General features: G+C 42.5%; 1 protein-coding gene across 1 annotated transcript in view; it reads right to left on the reverse strand.

The window, feature by feature from the left end:
• LOC109911765 (cyclic AMP-responsive element-binding protein 3-like protein 3) overlaps positions 1-21,485 on the reverse strand; it is a 48,166-nt gene extending 26,681 nt beyond the window's left edge. Inside the window, exon 1 of the mRNA XM_048614211.1 lies at positions 21,418-21,485. Coding sequence (XP_048470168.1) covers positions 21,418-21,420 — 3 coding nt within the window. The 5' untranslated portion in view covers positions 21,421-21,485. The remainder of the gene's footprint in view (positions 1-21,417) is intronic.
• Between the last annotated feature and the right edge of the window lie 132 nt (positions 21,486-21,617).

Here is a 21,617-nt window from a genome sequence, read left to right on the forward strand (position 1 = left end):
CAAGATTAAGCCTCTTGGGCTTTGGAAAACATGTTAGAATGGATAGATAATTGGTTAAAGGACAGAAGAGAAAGGGTAGAAATAAACAGACGTTTTTCAGAATGGCATGATGCATTGCCACAAGAATTATTACTGGACCCTCAGTCATTTACAATTTCTATCAGTTACAGTGATGAGACAACCCACTGTAATGTATCCAAACATGTCAATAATACATAGCTAGCTGGGTTAAGAGAGCTGTAAGGTAGGGGACTCAAAGAGGCTTCGAAAATCACAGACAGTCGGTACTGATTAGGCAAGAAATTGGCAAAGGGAGAGTAACGTGGGGAAGTGTGAGAATACTCATTTTGATAATAAGAATGAAAAAGCAGAATATTTTTTAAAACATGAGAGACTAATGTAACTAGGCTTCCCAGCAGCCGGTGGCAATAGTGAGGGAGAGCACCAAGCAGAGGAGCTGGATAATAACTATAGTGATTTTCTCGAGGGAGGGCTGGCTCTGCCAGAGAGAGCAGATTGGCAAACGCTTCCTCAACTGAGATGTGAATCCATTGTTGATGCTGTTTTACTCTTTTTGTTTGACTTTCTCTCAATATTTGGAAAGACCCGGTACCAATGAAATAAAGAATCCTTGCTTCATAATGGTTGACATAACACAGTATGGAGCTGGAGGAACACAGCAGGTCAGGCAGCATCAGAAGAGCAGGAAAGTTGACATTTCGGTTCGGGACCCTTCTTCAGAAATGGGGGAGGGGAATGGAGCTCTGAAATAAATAGAGAGAGGGGTGGGGCTGGGGAAGGTAGATGGGGCGGTGATGGGTGAGTGCAGGTAGGTAGTGGCAGGCAGGTAGGTGGGAGGAGCGGATAGGTGGGAGAGAAGATGGACAGGTTGTGTCAGGTTAAGGAGGTGGGGATGAGAGGGAGGGGTGGTCATTGGACGAGGCCGGGGATGAGGAAATTTTGAAACTAGTAAAGTCCACATTGAGACCATTGGGTTGTAGCCTCCTGAGGCGGAATATGAAGTGCTGCTCCTCCAGTTTCCAGGTGGTGTCATTGTGACACTGGAGGAGGTCCAGGATGGACATGTCATCCAGGGAGTGGGAAGGGGGGTTGAAACGGTTCACGACCAGAAGGTGTTGTCATTTGTCACAAACAGAGCGCAGGTGCTCTACAAAGCGGTCTCCAAGCCTCCGTGTGGTCTCACCGATGTAGAGGAGGCCACAACAGAAGCAGCAGATGCAGTAGACCCCATTAGCGGATGTGCAGGTGAACCTGTGTCTGATGTGGAAGGTTTGTTTGGTTCCTTGGAAGGAGGTGAGGGGGGAGGTTTAGGGGCAGGTGTAGCACCTCCAGCGGCTTCAGGGAAAGGTGCCGGGGGTGTTGGGGCTAGTGGGGAGTGTGGAGAGAGCGGTCCCTATGGAATGCAGGTAGGAGTGGGGAGGGAAATATATCCTTGGTTGTGGGGTCAGATGGCAGGTGGCGGAAGTGGTAGTGAATGATACGTTGAATCCAGAGGTTAGTGGGGTGATATGTGAGGACAAGGGGGATTCTGTGTTTGTTTTTCTTGCAGGGAGACAATGTGAGGGCAGAGATGCGGGAAACGCAAGAGATATGGTCGAGAGCATTTTTGACCACCAAAGGGGGTAAGTTGCGATCCTTGAAATAAGAGGACATCTGGGATGTTCGGGAGTGGAATGCCCCATCTTGGGACCAGGCACAGTGCAGGCAGAGGAATTGGGAGGAGAGAACTGCATTCTTGCAGGAAGGTGGGTGAGAGGAGGTGTAGTCCAGGTAGCTGTGGGAGTCGGTGGGCTTGAAATAGATGTCAGTTTCGAGGCGGTCACCAGAGATTAAGACAGAGAGGTCCAGGAAAGAGAGAGAGAGATATCATGGTTGAGTTGTCTGCAAGCTTAAACCTACAGCAAATGTTGATATCCATAAGGTTTCAGCGGTGAGGGGGGAGGGGGTTCGCATTACACAGATCACAGAAAGTTGTCAGAGTCACGAGACATAGAGTCATACAGCATGGAAACAGACACTTTGGTCCAATTCATCCATGCCAACCAAGTTTCCCAAATTTACCTAGTCCCACTTGCCTCTAAACTTTTCCTATTCATGTACCTATCCAAATGTCTTTTAAATGTTGTAACCGGAACTGCATCTACCACTTTCTCTGGCAGTTTATTCCATATACGAACCACCCTCTATGTGAAAAAGTTGCCCCTCAAGTCCCTTTTAAATCCTTCTTCTCTCACCTTAAAAATATGCCCCCTAGTTTTAAACTCACTCACCCTAGGGAAAAGACCATTGCTATTCACCTTATCCATTCTCCTCATGATTTTATAAACCTCTGTAAGGCCACTCCTCAGCCTCCGACGCTCTAGTAAAAAAGGTCCAGCTTATCCAGCCTCTCCTTATATCTGAAAACCTCCAGTTCTGGCAACATGTTGGTACAGCAAACAATTATATGAAGGCAAATGGTATCGTCCCTTTGATTGCAAGAGGACTGAAGTATAAGACCAAGGAAGTCTTGCTGCAATTATCTAGAGGCTTTGGTGAGACCACATATAAAGCAAAGGCCTTTTAAGCTGAGAAAGAACATAGGTGCCTTGACAGGATGCAGCGAATCTTCTCTAGATTGATTCTTATCATGACAGTTTGCCCTGCAAAGAGAAACTGAGAATAGTAGACCTCTATTTCAGGTTTACAGAAATGGAAGGGGATCTCATATCAAACTTTAAGAGTATGGATGCTGGAAGAATATCATTCCCTAGCTAGAGAATATACATTCAAATGAGAGCAAAATACTGCAAGGCTGGAAATCTGAAACAAATACAGAGAATGCCAGAGAAACTCAACAAGTCTGGCGGCATCTGTGGAGAGAGAAACAGAGTTAATGTTTCAAGTCCGGTATGACTATTCTTCAGAATTAAAAGACATTGGAAAACATTTTTTTTGTATACTTTTGACAGAGGCTGCAGAGGAGCAAGGGGGCAGGTGGAGAGGCCAAGTACAAAAGACAAAGGGGTTGTTAATGGCGGTGAAAGAGAAAAAGATGTGAAATGGGTGTAAATTAAAGATGTGAAATGGGTGTAAGTTAAAGGTGTGAAGGGAGAGAGCAGATCCTCTCTACGGAGAGTAAACAAAGCACAAAAAAGGCCAGGCAGATTACGTGACCCACTTTGCAGAACACCTATATTCTGTCTGCAAAAATGGCCCTGAATTGTTGATTGCCTGCCACTTCAACACATCACTGTGTTTCTTGGCCAACATCTCTGTCTCAGGCTTGCTGCAGTGCTCCAGCAAAGCTCAGAGCAAACTGGAAGAACAGCGTTTCATTTTCCACTTGGCATCACTGCAGCCTCTGGACTCAATATCGAGTTCAATAATTTTAGGGCCTGAAAACCTCCTCCCATGTCCTTACCCACACCCTCACACACCGGGCCCAAAAACATCATCAACGTTCTGGAAAAAGAATTGTGGATGGGGGCCCTGAGCAAGACTTGAACAAGGAATGTTCCACATACCCCACAAAGTGCCTGACAGAGTCATGAAATCACAGAGTCATACGCAAGGTCTTAGCCCTTCCTATTCATGTATCCATCCAGATGCCTTTTAAATGTTATAATCGTACCAGCCTCTATCACTTACTCTGGCAGCTTATTCCATACACACACTACCCTCTGCATGAAAAAGTTACCTGTCAGGTCCTTTTTAAATCTGTCCCATTTCATCTCAAACCTATGCCCTCTAGTTTTGGACTCCCCCACCCTAGACAAAAGATCTTGGCTATTCACCCTATCCATGCCCCTCATGATTTTATAAACTTCTATAAGGTCATCCCTCAGCCTCTGACACTCCAGGGAAAATAGCCCCAACCTATTTAGCCTCTATAGCTCTAACCCTCCAACCCTGGCAGCATCCTTGTATATCTTTTCTGTACACTCTCAAGTTTAACAACATCTTTCCTACAGCAGGGAGACCAGAATCGTACACAGTATCCTGGGACCCAGGAGGTACATTTAGCCCCACCTTTGACTTGGAGGAGATGATATGAGTTGAAAGAGAAGCCGTTCAAAGCAAGGACGAGCTCAGCCACATGGAGAGTATACACACGCCTAGGGATGAAAAACTCGGGATAAGGAGTTGGCATTTTAAGATCAGGATGAGAAAATTCTTCACTCGGAGGGTTGTCAATCTTGGAAATTATATATGTTAGAGATCTCTGAATGATCAACCATTGAATATCTTCAAAACCCCAATGCAGCTGGTGGGAATCAAATTTGATCAATAAACCTGATTAAAGGTGACCATGAACCATTGTCAATTGTTAAGAATTAATGTGATTCATTAATGTCCTTTAGGGAAAGAAATCTGACGCTCTTACCATTGGTCTGGACTACACTTGACGCCAGATCTACAGCAATGTGATTGACTCTTAACTGCCCTCTGCGTGGTCTAGTAGGCCACTCTGTTGTATCAAACCTCTACAGAAATGGCATTAAGGAATGAAACCAGACTACCAGCATCAATCTAAGCACCAGAAACAAACACAGCAAACCCAGCCTTATCAACTCATCAAAGTCCTTCTGACTAACACCTAGGAGCCTGTGCCAAAATTGAGAGAGCTGCCCCCCAGAATAGTCAAGCATGAACCTGTCACAGTCATACTGAGATAGTCATAGCATTCCCAACACCAATCCTGAGTATGTCTTATCCCACTGGCACAGTGATATACAGTCAGGACGGAGCTACTCTGGGAGTCCTCGACACTGACTCCAGATCCTATGAAGTCTCATGGCTACAAGTTAAATATGGGCAAGGGAACCTCCTGCACATTACCATGTTCGGCCTACCCTTGGCTGATGAATCAGTGCTCCTCCATGTTGAACATCACTTAGAGGAGCATCGAGGGTGGCAAGGATGCAGAATGTACTCTGGAAGAGATTTCAATGTCCACCACAAAGAGTGGCTCAGCAGCGACATTACTGATTGAGCTGGTTGGGTCCTAAAAGACATAGCTGCTACACTGGGTTTGCAGCGGCGGGGGGAGGGAACCAACAAGAGGGGAAAACATACTTGACCTCATCCTTACCAAACTGCCAGCTGAAGAAGCATCTCTCTATAACAGTATCAGTAAGAGTGACCACCACACGGTCCTTGTGGAGACAAAGATCCAACTTCATATTGAGAGTACCCTCTACTGTGGTTGTGAGGCAGTATCACTGCTAAAGGGACTGATCTAGCAACTCATGGCTGGGCATCTATGAGGTGCTGTCGGCCATCAACAGTAGCAGAATTGTACTCCAGCACAATCTGGGGATTGTGCCAGGGGATCAACCCTGGTTCAATGGAGAGTGCAGGAGGGCATGCCAGGAACAGCACCAGGCATACCTAAAAATGAGGTAAACTTGTGAAGCTAAAACATGGGACTACTGCATGTTAAACAACGTTAGCATAATTTGACAGACAACTAAATAATTGTACAAACAATGGTCCAGATCTAAGCTCTGCAGACCCAATGCATCCAGTGGTGGATGGCGGTGGACAAATAAACAATTCACTGGAGAAGAAGGCTCCACAAATATCCCCACCCTCAATGTTGGAAGAGTCCAGCACATCAGTGCAAAAGATAAGGCTGAAGCATTTGCAACAATCTCCTGTCAGAAGTGCTAAGTGAATGATCCATTTGGCTTCATCCAGTGGTCCCCCGAATCAGAAATCCCAGTCTTCAGCCAATTCAATTAACTCCATGTGATATCAAGAAGCAGTTGGAAGCACTGGATACCATAAGACTATCACCCCGACAACATACCAGCAAGTGTTCTGAACGTCTGTGATCCACAATTAGCCACACTATTATCCAAGTTGTACCAGTACTTGTACAACACTGGCATCTACACAACAATGTGGAAGATTACACAGCTATGTTCTGTCCCCAACGAACAGAACAAATCCAACCCAGCCAATGTTGCTCCATCAGTTTACTCTAGGTCATCAGCAGAGTGATGGAAGATGTCACCAACAGTGCTATCAAATGGCACTTACTCATCAATAACCAGCTCACTGAGGTGAGATGAAAGTGACACCGAGGCCACATTTGACACAAGTATGACATCAATAAGTCACTGGAGTCAATGGATATTGGGGAAAACTCTCCATTGAAATTTCTAGCCAGGAGAGGTGAAGAGTGAATACGGGTGTTCAAAATAGACTGCACTATACCATTTGAAAACTGAAATAATTGTTTTTGTTTACATGAGCAAACCATTGTAGAGTAGATTAGATTAATTACAGATCATGATAGCAGTCTCAACTCTGAGTCAGAAATCATGGGGTCAAGTCCAACCCTTGACCATAAATTTGTCCAATTTGATCATAACCTCTACATTGACACTCCAGAACAGCAGCAGTAAGGGTGTGTTACACTGTCAGAGATAATGTACCTTCCAATGACGTGTTAAACTTCCCTATTTGTCCTCTCTGGTATAAGAATCCACAACACAATTTTGAAGAACTGCAGGACAGGTCTTCCCAGTATCAAAGCTGACATCGATCCCTCACCCAATTCCATTCAATCACATTGACTGATCTTTGTGGGACACAAACTGGTTGATTCCTATATTACAACAGCGACTACAATACTGCAAAAATATTCAAAAATCAGCTGAAAAGCACTTTAGAGCATCTTGATGTTACAAAACACCTGACAGAAATGCACATCCTTCAGGTAAAAACTGAAAGAACTGTGGATGCTGTAAATCAGGAACAAAAACAAAGTTGCTGGAAAAGCTCAGCAGGTCTGGCAGCATCTCTGAAGGAGAAAACAGAGTTAACGTTTCGGGTCCGGTGACCCTTCCTCAGAACTGATGATGACTGGGAAAACGTCAGTTTAAATGCAGAAAATAGGGAGGTGGGTTGGGTAGGGAGTAAATGATAGGATAGAGCCCAACGAGAGAGAAAGACAGTTGGATAGACAAAGGAGTTACTAACAATCAGGCTAGGAGGGTGAACAGTTGTTAATGGGGACTGTTAGTGACTAACAACAGTAGGTGTGTAATGGCAGGCTATGTGGTAACAAGGCCTGGTGTGTGGGGTGGGGGGCTGGGACATGGGAGAGTTTAGGTCCTAAAATTATTGAACTCAATATTGAGTCCAGACGGCTGTAGGGTCCCCCAGCGGAAAATGAGGTGTTGTTCCTCCAGCTGGCGTTGGACTTTGCTCAAACACTGCAGCAAGCCTGAGACAGAGATGTTGGCCAGGGAGTAGGGTGGTGTGTTGAAGTGGCAGGCAACAGGTAGTTCAGGGACTTTTTTGCAGCAGAATATGGATGTTCTGCGAAGCGGTCACCAAGTCTATGCTTCGTTTCCCCATTGTAGAGGAGACCACATTGTGAGCAGCGAATGCAGTAGACTAGATTCCGGGAAGGGCAGGTGAAGTGTTGCTTCACCTGGAAGGTATGTTTGGGCCCTTGGATACTGGGGAAGGAGGAGGTAAATGGGCAGGTGTTGCACCTTCGCCGGTTACAAGGGAAGGCGCCACAGGGCTGTGGGGAGGTTTTGGGGGTAAAGGAAGTGTGGGACAGGGTGTCCCAGAGGGAACGGTCCCTGCAGAAGGCGGACAAAGGAGGGGAGGGGAACATGTGTCTGGTGGTGGCATCTCGCTGGAGGTGGCAAAAATGGCATCTGATGATCTTCTGGATGTGGCGAAGGTGCAACACCTGCCCATTTACCTCCTCCCTCCCCAGTATCCAAGGGCCCAAACATATCTTCCAGGTGAAGCAACACTTCATCTGTACTTCCCAGAATCTAGTCTACTGCATTCGCTGCTCACAATGTGGTCTCCTCTACATTGGGAAACGAAGCGTAGACGTGGCAACCACTTTGCAGAACATCTACGTTCTGCTCGCAAAAAAGACCCTGAACTACCCATTGCCTGCCACTTCAATGCACCACCCTGCTCCCTGGCCAACATCTCTGTCTCACGCTTGCTACAGTGCTCCAGCGAGGTCCAATGCAAGCTGGAGGAACAACACCTCATTTTCCGCTGGGGGACCCTCAGCCCTCCGGACTCAATATTGAGTTCAATAATTTTAGGGCCTAAACTCTCCCATGTCCCAGCCCCCTACCCTACACACCAGGCCTTGTTATCACATAGTCTGCCATTACACACTCCCTGTTATTAGTCACTAACAGTCCCCATTAACAATTATTCACCCTCCCAGCCTGATTGTTAGCAACTCCTTTGTCTGTCCAACTGTCTTTCTCTCTCTTTGGGCTCTATCCTATCATTTACTCCCTACCCGACCCACTTCCCTATTTTCTGCATATAAACTGACATTTTCCCAGCCACTATCAGTTCTGAGGAAGGGTCACCGGACCCGAAACGTTAACTGTTTTCTCCTTCAGAGATGCTGCCAGACCTGCTGAACTTTTCCAGCAACTTTGTTTTTGTCACATCTTTCAGGCACTGCTTTGTGCTTAGCTCATCTCACAGATAAATTGTGCATGAATCAGTTTTCAGGCTCTCCAATGTCTTCAGGCTGTAGGTTACCCCAATGAAGAAGTGAAAACATGAGTGAAAATCCAGAAGGAAGGATCTCCAGTCAAAGAAAAGTGGATAACTAAAACCAACATCACCACCCAGCAGACAGGAGATAAGTATTTCAATTTTTCAGTATCTATACATCTCTTTCTATACGCATCTGTGTGTGTGAGAGATGAAATTTGTAGGTATCACAATAATGATGACACCTGCTATTTCTAACACAGATATATACAAAATAACAAGATTGCATGAATCTCTGTATTCCTGTGTGATCAAGTGTTGATGCTGTTACCTCTCTTAACGTCTTCTGATAAAACAAAGTTATATTTCCCCACATTGGGAAATTTAAATTCGAGTTACCCACTGCTGCTGCTTTGCAGCGGAATAATATCCTCAATATAGTGTTACAGCAACGCCAACCAGTGATATTCTAGTATTTTCATTCTTCTATACAAATGAAAAGTACTCTCATTTTTATTTCATAAAATCCATTCTCACTTCTTTACAATGGATTTCATTGTCTTTGTTTATTTGTACCATCAGTTTCCTTTTCCACTTTTTGACTGAGCACCTGTCCCCCACTGGACACTCCACTGAATAGCACATCCACACTTAAGCCTATGGAATTACCATAGACAGAATGTACAGGCCATTCAGCCCACATGGCCCATGCTCCATTTGTACATCCTCCCACTCTAATTCCATCCTTGCTTCCTACATGTCATAGCCATTTATCCCCATCTCCCTCACCCCTTTCCTTTCAATGCATTAATACCATCTGCTTCACAGCAGTGAATCCCACATTGTCAACACTCTACAACTTGATCTGTAAAGAGCACCTAACAAAGATTATGTCACAGCTTTCAATAGATAGAAACAGTGGCAGCCAAACAAAGATTAAAAATAATTAAAAGCAAAATACTGCATTATTTGGAAATCTGAAATGAAAACAGAAATTCCCGCAGAAGCTCAGCAGGTCTGGCAAACAGAAATGGAGTTGATGTTTGGAGTCCCATATGATGGCTTCTACAGAAGAAACTCAATTGGCTTTAGGAACACCACCTTGTCTTCCAATTAGGCACTTTACAGCCTTCCAGAATTGATATTGAGTTCAGTGAATTCCCATTGTAAACTCTGTCTCCATTTTGTTCCCTTTTCTTTCCTTGCTTTCTGTTTTTATTTTGCTTTCAGTCAGCACCCCGCCTGCTTTAGACACATCTTTTCTTTCCCCTTCTCTGAAATAACTCCACAAAGGCTGGTAAGCCATCACCAAGTCACCCTTTATTTGTACATGCATAGTACATGACACTGACCTGGTTAGCTCAGAGCTGGCTTCTAGAGTGAACAGAACTCCTGACACTCCTGTTTATATCCGTCAGCCAGGACACTCTGATTGAACCAGGTTAACAGGCCCAATCAGGGAACTCATATTCCAAGACATTCCCTAGCTGACTTTGTTACAATCATTACAATCTCCATTCCCTTTGGCCTTGGAGGACTAAACTTTCTATCATGCAATTTCTCCTGTCTTCCACCCTACCACAGCCATTTGTCCTTGTCCCACCCACCCCTTCCTCCAAATCCGTAATGCATCCCAGTTGGAAAGTTGCAGACCTGAGCCGTTGACTGTTTTTCTCTCTCCACATAGATGCTGCTCAGTTCTCCCTCCAAAATGTTTCAATTTTTATTTAAATTGACCTACTTTGGGAATAACAGAAGTATGCATGGTCTGAGCATCATTGAATACAAGTTGGCATAACTTATTCCAGACAAAAAAAATTATCAGAATGAATTGAGGAAATGTGGGCACTGTTCTCAATTAATCCCCAAAATTTGGAGACTCCGGGGAATTCAGTTCAGATTCCAGGGTGTCCAGTTTAAATATTGACACTCTCCAGCAGATCTCAGTCCTAATTTCTAACCCAATATGAGCAGAGAAGATGGTGCAATTTCCTGGTGACTAATCTTAGCTAACAGCAGACCTAACAACTATTGATAAAAAGTTGTTAACAAACAGTTATACCAAAGATAGTGTGTTCTCTTTCTGTGTACGGTGTTTGGATTTGGACTTGTAAAGATGACCGAAGTCCATTTTTATGTAAGGTCTTAAAGGTATGGAATGACAACCCCATGCAAGTAACACCCATCACGTAGTATAATGTACAAGCAATGGGAAACATTTTCATGGTTCTGTTGATTAAATAGCTTTAAGAAATAACATAATTGCATTCATGAAATAGTGTAATTAAATCATAATGTTGAGAGTTAAGTTCAACAAATATTCGATATGGCAACCAAATCTTTTTGGTGGGATTTTAAGAACGGGGGAACAGTTTTGGTTTTGGACAATTGTGTCCATGAGTTACTAGCAAATCATGTGCTTCACATCTCTCACAGTTTCTATTTTCATTGACTTTACTTTTCATTGAGCCACCGTCACTGGGAGCCCCTGTTTACATTGAGAGACTAAAGGTACAAGAGGGTAAACATACTTTCAGATGAGTCATTTAGTATCACTCATAAAAATCTTTACATCTCGGACTTGAATGTACACCAGTCACCTTAAATCATAACTAATGATTACACTAGGCAGAAATGCCACTTTGATGCTCTGTGTTATTTTCTACAAGTTTAATAACGTAAAGACGTGACTATATTCATCTAAACCAATATTGGGTTTCAGAGGAGCACAGGACACATTGTTGTCACATTCTTCTAAGGCATAGCTAGAATCAGTAGTTCAGAGATATTGATGACCATCTTAGACAATAGCCTGTTCTCCAAATATTAGCTTTAACAAAGAGCATTGGCAGACTGACACACTACAGTTCCTATCATAGACAAGCTTAATTCTATTGTTTAATCTTAGAATTACAGAACATAGGAGGTCATTCAGCCCATTGTTTCTGTGCAAGTGCTTTGAAAGAACTACCCATTTGGTCTCAATCCTGCTCTTTCTTCAAAGTGCTGAAAGTTTTCTTTTTGAAGTTCTCATTTTAAAAGTTATTAGTGAATCTGCTCTCACCATTATTTCACACAGTGGCTCACCGGGTAAAACCATTCCTTTCTTCTCCACTCATTCATCTGGCATTAATATCTGAAAAAATCCTTTCTCCATATCCATATACAAGTACATTGCAGGAGAGATTACTGAAACAGTAACTCATTGTTTTCACAGCACAGCCCTGCCATGGGTATGTCTCTATATGACTCAGTACCACACCAAGCACCCATTGAATCATCAAAGGTCAATAGGAACAAAGTTTATGAAGGGAATAATCACTTCACTCTGTAAAAATGAACATGCAGCTCTTTTCTATCTACATAATCTATCACTACCTACAACACAGTGGAATGCACAGGAGAGAATATATACGGTTTAATTAATTCAGTCATGGGATGTGGACATCACTGGCCAGGCCAGCATTTATTGTTCATTCCTAATTGCCCAGACAGTTGTTAAGGGTCAACTACACTGCTGTGAGTCTGGGATCACACATAGTCCGAACCGGGTAAGGAAGGCAAATTTCCTGCTTAAGGTGAAGGAACCCCCGGGGGGCAGTGACCATAATAAAGTAGAATTCACCCTGCAGTTTGAGGGGGAGAAGATTGAATCAGATGTAATGGTATTATAAATGAGTAAAAGTAACTACAAAGAGTTGAGGGAAGAGCTGGCCAGAGTTGATTGGAAGGGGACCCTAGCAGGGAAGATGGTGGAGCAGTAAATGGCAGGAGTTTTTGGGGGTAATTCAGGATCCACAGAAGAAATTCAACCCAAGGATGAAGAAACATATTAAGGGGAGGATGAGGCAACCACAGCTGACAACAGAAGTGAGGGACAGCATAAAAACAAAAGAAAAATCATACAATGTGGTGAAGATTAGAGAGAAGCCAGAGGACTGCGAAGCCTTTAAAAACCAGCTGAGGACAACTAAAAACGTAATAAGGGCAAGAAGATAAAATATGGTAGTAAGCTGGATAGTAATATAAAAGAAGATTGCAAGAATTTTTTAGATACATAAAAGATAAGAGGGAGGTAAGAGTGGACATTGGACCCCTGGAATATAAGGCTGGAGAAGTAGTAATGGGGAACAAAAAAACGGCAAAGGAACTGAATAGGTACTTTGCGTCAGTTTTCACAGTGGAAGACACCAGCAGCATACAGAACTTTAAGAGAATCGGGGACAGAGGCGATTGCAGTGGCCATCCTTAAGGAGAAGGTGCTGGGGAAGCTAAAATGTCTGAAGGTGGATAAATCACTCAGACCAGATGAACTACACCCCATAGTCTGAAGGAGATAGCTGAGGAGATTGTGGAGGCATTGGCAGTGATCTTTCAGGAATCACTGGGCTCATGTACGGTCCCAATGGACTAAAAAATGGCAAATATAACACCCCTGTTTAAGAAGGGAGTGAGGCAGAAATTTGGAAATTATAGGCCAGTTAGCCTGACCTTGGTCATTGGTAGGAATTGAGTCCATTATGAAGGATGAGATTGTGGAGTACTTGGAAGTGAATGGTAAAATAGGGATGAGACAACACAGCTTCATCAAGGGGAGGTCATGCCTGATAAATCTGTTGGAATTCTTTGAGGAGGTAATGAGCAAGTTAGAAGTAGGAGAACCAGTAGATTTGATCTATTTGGATTTTCAGAAGGCCTTTGACAAGGAAACTGCTAAATAAGATAACAGCCCATGGTGTAAGGGGCAAGGTACTAGCACGCACAGAGGATTGGCTGACTGGCAGAAGGCAGAGTGTCAGGAGGAAGGGGTTTAGAGGATGACAGCCGGTGACTAGTGGAGTTCCGTAGTGGTCAGTGTTGGGACCACAATTATCCACGTTATACGGTAACAATCTGGACAAACGAACTAAGGGCATTGTTGCTAAGTTTGCAGATGACACAAAAATAGGTGGAAGAACAGGTAGTGTTGAAGAAGCGGGGAGGCTGCATAAGGACTTGGACAAGCTAGGAGAGTAAGTAAAGAAGTGGCAGATGAAATACAATGTGGGAAAGTGTAAGGTTATGCACTTTAGGAGGAAGAATAGAGGCACAGACAAATGGGGAAACACTGTGGAAATCTAAAACTCTGTGGATCCAGAATCTCCGTTGACATTTTTTGACTTTGCCTGGGAATATTGATTTAACTTTCTATTCTGCATCTTCAATTTCTTGGGCTGTTTTCTCTTCCGTATGATTTTCATTTATCTGGAAATTTCCCTTTGACAGGACCTTTCCTCTGCTTCCACAGTGATGGAAGTGCTCCTTTATAGTATTTCATTGAAGAGTCCCAACTTTCCACATTAACAGCACTCAGGTCCCTGCTGGGCACTCATTACATTTGAGGTGTTTTGACCCATACCTTGATCATGCCAATATAGTCATAGAATCACACTGCACAGAAACATACTTTTTGGTCTAACCAATCCATGCTGAACATAATTCCAGACTAAACTAGTTCCACCAGCCTGCTCCTGGCCTATATCCCTCCAAAACTTTACGGTCAATTCCACTGGTTCTCACTCTTTTGACGTTTTGGTGGGTTTTAAGGAAGGTAACAATGCCACCTTGTGGACTAATTAACAGACCATGACTGTTCTGAAGAAGGGTCACTGAACCCAAAATGTTAACTCTGCTTTCTCACCACAGTTGCTGCCAGACTTGCTGAGTTTTTCCAGCAATATCTAGTTTTGCATCAGACCATGTCAGATTGTTTCCTTAAAGAAGTGACCAATTTCTGGCCCTGATCTCTGCCTGAGTAACATATTGGATCCTAAATGAGGTCCTCCCTAGAATAAAGAAAATCTGACAATTTGTTGTCCCTGAAACCTACTACAATGCAATTTCTAATTAACTTATCTTTCAAGGTTCCATATCTGTGCCATCCTACAAATTGGTACAAATCTGTTAAATACATTTCCCTTCCTCTATTCACCCTTTTGGTAAAATTATTAATTGAACTTTGCCCTTTGTTTTGGGCTAAAGGACACGTCAAACTATTTAATTAATGTTTTGAAATCTGTAGTATTCTCTTTCACACTTAATCTTATCAGAAAACCATCTGTTATTGGACCAACCTCATATAAAAATGTACTGCTTTGATGTCTCTGCTGTTGTACATGTAACCTGTAATTCTGCAGCGCTGGAACTGTTATTTCAAAAGATCCCACTTCTGGCGTCTTTGTGGGCCCTCCACATTTTTAAATGGTTGTGGCATTGGCAAGACTACACTGGAGTTGCCATTCCAATCGATTATCACATTGCACTGACCAGGGTGAGAGCTTAGATTTGTCCCTCCTATTACTCAAAGTCTTCCAATTAACTGTACTTGTTCTCCAGAGTTTTCCCAATGTATGGTTTTGACTTCAAAGTCTTCCAAGGTTCCTTCCCACCCTTCCGAGGTTTCTCACTCAGTTACATTCTCAAAATCTTCCAAAGTTCTTTCCTGGCCTTTGGAGTCTGCCCGCATTGTAGTTGCCCCTCTTGGGCTAATATCGGACTTCACATTCTGGCTGTGGAGAGTTCTCTTGCTGCTCTATACTTTATTATACATTTGACACAGACCTCACCACTCGCATGGTTAGATACTTCTCCTTAGGATCTCTGAGCTGTGGGTATTTACACATTCAGTCTGCACTGTTAGAGATTGTTGGCTTTACTACACCTTTTCAGTGCTTTAGCATTCTATCTCATCCTTGCACTGCAGCAAGGGTCTCTCTCACTCATTACAGTAACACTCTTAATTTATTTATTCATTACAGGTTACTAAATACAAGCTCTCCAGTGTAGTGTCTAAGACTTCTCTCTTTAAATGATTCTTCTCCTCTCTCTACTCTGACCTCCATTTCTGATCTCTGCTGATGGCTGAGTGATATCATCTTTGTTTATATACTTCATTCTCATACTGTAATGAAGGTGAAACTCTCAGTGTCACAGTCAATATTCCACAGAAACTTACAACACCATGGGAGTTTGGGCATGCGCAGAATAACACAGAAATCCAGACATGGCTGTCTGTAAGTTTTGCTCCTCTGTAGGATACATTGTAGGGGAAACCTTGAGAAGGGACGTAATGGCACTGGAGGGGGTGCAGAGGAGGTTCACTAGGTTGATTCCAGCATTGAGAGGGTTGGCTTATGAGGACAGATTGAGTAGACTGGGTCTACACTCTTTGGAATTTAGAAGAATGAGGAGGGATTTTATAGAAACATATAAAATTAAGAAAATAATAGATAAGTTAAAGCAGGGAGGGTGTTTCCAATGGCAGGTAAAACTAGAACTAGCAGGCCAGACTTCAAAATAAGGGGAAGCAGATTTAGGACTGAGTTGAGGAGACAGCTTCTTCACCAAAAGGGTTATGAATCTGTGGAATTCCCTGCACAGTGAAGCAATTGAGGCTACCTCGTCGAATGTTTTTAAAGATATATAGATTTTTGTACAGTAAAGGAATTAAGAGTTATGGTGAGTGGGCAGGTAAGTGAAGCTGAATCCATGAAAAAGATCAGCCATGATCTTATTAAGTGGAGGAGCAGACTCAAGGGGCCAGTTGGCCTACTCCTGCTCCTATTTTTTATGTTCTTACGTTCTAAGTACCCACTGATTGCAATATACAATCTTTTATTCATGAATTAACAAGAATCCTACATTTGCACATTTTGCCTCACTGTAAAAAAGTAAAGAATTTGTACCTTGTTGAATGCAATGTAACTTTCAGCTGTATAATAACTTCACAATTACTGCTAATCCAAGATGCTTATTTCACTTTCATGGAATGTCAAGCTGCTCCAGAACAATAAAACTGCCACATATACTTAAAACATCTTTTTTCTCTTTTAAAGGGCCATATATCTTCATTGTAGCTCCTATCTTAATGCAGTCATACATTTATTTGACTATCTGAAATTTTAAATTAACAGTGAAGTTCTTTTAACTTCTTGCTTCGCTGTGTTAATACCTCAATGTGATTGGCTGTCTGCCTACTTACTGACATCACAGCACTGAACAGCAATCGGCCACCATCTGATTTGTTGCCTGATTTAACGTGCCCATTGAGAAAGGGGAGCAGCTTTGCTTCAACAAAACCGCAGCCAATAGAATTTGGATAGATTGCCTTATTGTGGCTATTGATTTGAAGTAAATTTTATTACACTGAATGGTACATTCCACACTGTAAATAAATAATTGAAAGTTAAAACAATGTGGCAGTCATGGGTGAGTGGGTCAGAGATACAGATCAATTGTATGTTAACATCAGAGATATATAGAAGCAACTCACATAGATTTGAATTAATTAGAGTCATTAAAATAAATTTGGATATGATTCAGCATGAGAGAATTTGTTACAGTAAGTGTTGATTACACGTTACATGGTTAATATGGTTTATACAACACTCATAAATTACATCATTCACTATTATTACTCGAGGCATAAAACTAATTATTTTTGTTAAATATAAATTAGTGAAAAGTTAAAGAAACTGACAAACAAAATATGAAATCGGCATCAAATAATAACAAAAATCGCCTCCAAAATAAGAAATTTTAAATACAAAATCCATATTCAAATGGTACCTAAAAGCCAGCTTATATCTGCCATCCTGCAATTTCATTAGAATGATAACAAATGCTTGTATATTGCATCAAGGTAGTATACATCCAGTTATACAACATCTAACTACTTGATAGAATTCTCAATAAGAGTTATGACCAAAATCTCAACCTCAAGATTTGAAATTGATAACTAAAAAAGATGCAGGCAGTCCATGGGTTGAGAACAGGTTCCATTCTTGAGTATGTTCACAAGTTGATTTGTATGAAATTCGGAACACAATGCAAGATAACATAACATTGTCATTCACAAATATGAGGAAATGTTTTCATGTCAGATCTTTAAAATTAATATTAATACACCCCTGTATGAGATCTCGTTTGTAAGAATGAGTGTTCATAAGTCAGACTATCGCAAATCAGGAATGGCCTATAAACAGTTCTTGGGGAAAAATGGTTACATTTGGAATTAATGGTAGGGCATTGGGTAGTTTGGTAGAACAGAGGGACCTAGGGGTGCAGGTACATAATTCTTTGAAGTTTGTGTCATATATAGACAGGGTGGTCAAAAAGGCATTTGGCACACTTGTCTTCATTGCTCAGTCCTTTCAGTATAGGAGTTGGGAAGTCATGCTGATGTTGGACAGGACATTGGTGAGGCCTGTTCTGGAATACTGTGTCCAGTTCTGATCACCCAGTTATAAGAAGGATATTATTAAGCTGGAGAGGGTTCAGAAGAAATTTACCAGAATGTTACCAGGTATGGAAGGTTTGAGTTATAAAGAGAGACAGGAAGGGCTAGGACTTTTTTCACTGGAGCATTGGAGGTTGACAAGCAACCTGACAAAAGTTTACAAAATAATGTGGGGTGTAGACAGGGTTAATGGTAAGATGGGGGATTTCAAGACAATGGGGCACATTTTTAAGGTGAGAGGAGAGAGATTTGAAAAAGACATGAGGGGCAATGTTTTGACACAGAAGGTGGTTCATTTGTGGAATGAACTTCCTCAGGAAGTGGTGGATATGGGTACAATTACAAAATTTAAAAGACATTTGGATAAGTATATGAATGGGAAAGGTTTGAAGGGATATGGGCCAGGTGCAGGCAGGTGGGACTAGTTAGTTGGGATTATGTTCAGCATGGACTCGTTGGACCAAAAGGTATGTTTTCATACTGTATCAATCTATGACTCTACGACGAATGGTAGGACCTTGGGTAGCACCAAAGATCAGAGGGACCTTGGTGTGCATGTATATTGGTCCCTTAAGGTATCAACACAGGTAGATAAAGTAGTTAAGAAAACATATGGTATACTTCCATGTATTAGCCAAGACATAGCTTTTAAGAAAAGGCAGTCTAAGTCAGAACTGTATAAAACATTGGTTAGATCACAGCTAGAGTATCATTTGCAGTTCTGGAATCCACATTATGTGAGGGATGTGATAGCACTGGATAGGATGCAAAGGAGAATTACCAGGATGTTGGCCGGGCTGGAGCATTTCAGTTATAAAGAAAGATTGGACAGGTGGGGTTGTTTTCCTTGGAGCAGAGAAGATTGTGAGGGTACACGTTTGAGATGGGCAGAATTGAGGCATATAAAACTAATGCAAAATGTAGTGTAGACAGGAAGAAACTGTTCCCCTTGAAGGATCAATTATCAGGGGCATAGATTTAAGGTAAGGGGTAAGAGGTTTAGGGGAGATGTGAGGAAAGACATTTTCATCCAGAGGGTGATGAGAATCTGGAACTCATTGCCTGTAAGGGTGGTAGAAGCAGAAATGCTCAGAGCTGTGCACTTGAGATGCCAATGGATACAAGGCTAAGGGCCAAGTGCTGGAATATGGGATTAGAATAGTTAGGTGACTGTTTTTGACTGTTGCAGACAACGATGGGTTGATGTGCATTTTTTGTGCTGTAGATCTCTATGACTGAGGCCTATGACTCTTGATTGCTGTACTCTATGGAACCGTGGAAAAGGGGCAATGAGAAAAAGGCACACATAGAGCTGAAAGAAAGAACATTTATATAGTGCCTTTCATCTCTTCTGATCAGTACAAAGCACATCATAGCCAGTGGCATACCTTCAAAGCCAATTTAAGTGCAGTAAGGTCCTGGAAACTGCAAGAGAGATAATGGCCAGACCTAATCATGAGGCGAGGAAATCCTAAAGATGGAGGGTTTCGGGAGCCAGAGGTTTAAAGTTATCTTTTTTCTGAAGAAGGATCTAGACTCGAAACGTCAGCTTTCCTGCTCCTCTGATGCTACTTGGCCTGCTGTGTTCATCTAGCTCTACACCTTGTTATCTCAGATTCTCCAGCATTAGCAGTTCCTATTATCTCTTTAAAGTTACCTGTTCCCCTCAAGTGTGCTACATTTACTGCATCATGCCTCACCTTATTTCTATCTTTCTTCCCAAAAAGCCAAACTGTAAGGAAGGTTGGTCAGTTCAAAGGAAGAATGAATTAGAGAAAATGGTGAATGTGCCCCAGAGAGTGGGACTGGGAGAGAGAGAGGATTACCCATCAGTCAAGCTTCTTTCCGATATCTTCAGGAGTATAAAACATTCCAGGAGAGTTTCACCAGGTATGAAAGCAGGATTGATATTTTCTGAATAGTAGAATTTGTCCAGATGTCCTCCCTCAATCAACACCTTGCAAAGCACATTTATCAGATGGAGTTTAATTTAGATATATGCGAGATGCTACATTTTTGTAGGGAAAATCAATAGGACTTATAGACTTAATGGTAAGGTCCTGGGGAGTGTTGCAAAACAAAGAGATTTTGGACAGCAGGTTCATGGTTCCTTGAAAGTGAACTCGCAGGTAGACAGGGTAGTGAAGGAGGAATTTGGTACACTTGCCTTTATTGCTCGGTGTGTTGAGTTTAGGAGTTGGGAGGTCATGTTGCAGCTGTACAGGACATTGGTTAGGCCACTTTTGGAATACTGTGTTCAGTTCTGGTCTCCCTGCCATGGGAAATATGTTCTTAAACTCGAAAGAAAAGATTTACAAGGATGTTGCCAGGGTTGGATAGTTTGAGCTATAGGGAGAGGCTGAATAGGCTGGGACTATTTTCCCTTCAGCATCGAAGGCTGAGGGGTGACTAGCAATGCAGGGACCAAGGCTAATGTTTGGGAGACAGGGGTTCTAATCCCACCATGGCAGGTGGTGAAATTTGAATTTAATAAAAATCTGGAACTAAAAGCTAGCCAGACAGCAATCACTGACTGTAAAAGCCTGTCTGGTTCATCAACGTTATTTGTGGAAGGAACTCTACTGTACCTACCTGATCTGACCTTCATGTGCACTCCAGACCTACAGCAATGTAGATGGATCTTCATTACCCTCTGAAATGACCTGGACAGCCACTCAATTCAAGAGCATCTAGGAATGGGAAACAAGTGCTGGCCTTGCCAGTGACGCTCATGTCCCATACAGGAATAGAAAAACTATAAAGCAGACCCAGCCATTTCAGTCCAGTGCTCCTGATCTTTGGGCATCCAGTGTGAGCAAGTCAGTGGGTCTGCTCCTGGGTCTGGCCAAGTTTGCTATTAACAGGTCCAGGCAGTGGGCTATGGAGGAGGACATTGCCACTGACTGCCTACCCCTTTTCTGTGACTACATTGCCTGGGTGTCTTAGGAGAGGGAGCACGCAATGTCCACCAATATTCTTGATGCCTTTAGAGAGAGGTGGGCACCGCAGGGAATACAGTGCTTTATATCCCCATCTAAGTCCGTTTTGATTTATCCCCTTTCCTCCTCCCTACCTCTCCCTCACTTCCGATGGTTGCACTGCCCTTCATGGGCTTTGCATGTAAATATCTAATTGGCTACATGGACGATTACTGGTGGTGGTTAGTAGTTTTTTTAAAAAGTCATAGTGATTTAGTGGACAAAAGTTTGGTTGCGCGTGATAAGCACTTCTGGATATGAAAAAATAATTAAAAATATAAAGCAGACCCGGGGATGGGTCAACAGAACTGTCAGTCCCAGGTTGGGGCTAGCCTATGTACGCCACAGGTAGTATTCAGTGTTGAACAGTAAATGATATTCCTTTCCAGTTAAACTTCCTAAGTTATTACAACTCTCAAAGCAAAATGTTCCACTTGCTTATAATGAGCACTGCTCCTAGTACAGTGGATGATGCATTAACAGTAAATAAGCCTGGATGGCAATGTGCTGAAATATCAGCAGAAATAACTTATCTTTAAACCCTACAAAAGCTGCAATTTGGTCCTGACTCCAATACTATTACCGGCCTTCTTTCCAAAAATTCTCTTATTTAAGATTAGATAAGGCAGATATGAACTTTCTCATTGGATTTACCATTAGTTAAGAAGCGTTGTCCATACTTTAGTGCCAGGAATTCACTTACGGCTCACATCTTCCTTGGCTCCAAGCAGAATTACTAATGTGACAAATATCCAGCAGAGGGAGCGGAGTGCTATATGTGTGCCCAGCTGGGACACTAGAAAATATTGCGAAAGCTAAAAGAAAACAGCATTTCGTCATCTCAAAAACAAAGT

Source organism: Rhincodon typus, chromosome 29 (genome assembly GCF_021869965.1).
Source record: "Rhincodon typus isolate 14 chromosome 29, sRhiTyp1.1, whole genome shotgun sequence".
Classification (NCBI taxonomy): domain Eukaryota; kingdom Metazoa; phylum Chordata; class Chondrichthyes; order Orectolobiformes; family Rhincodontidae; genus Rhincodon; species Rhincodon typus.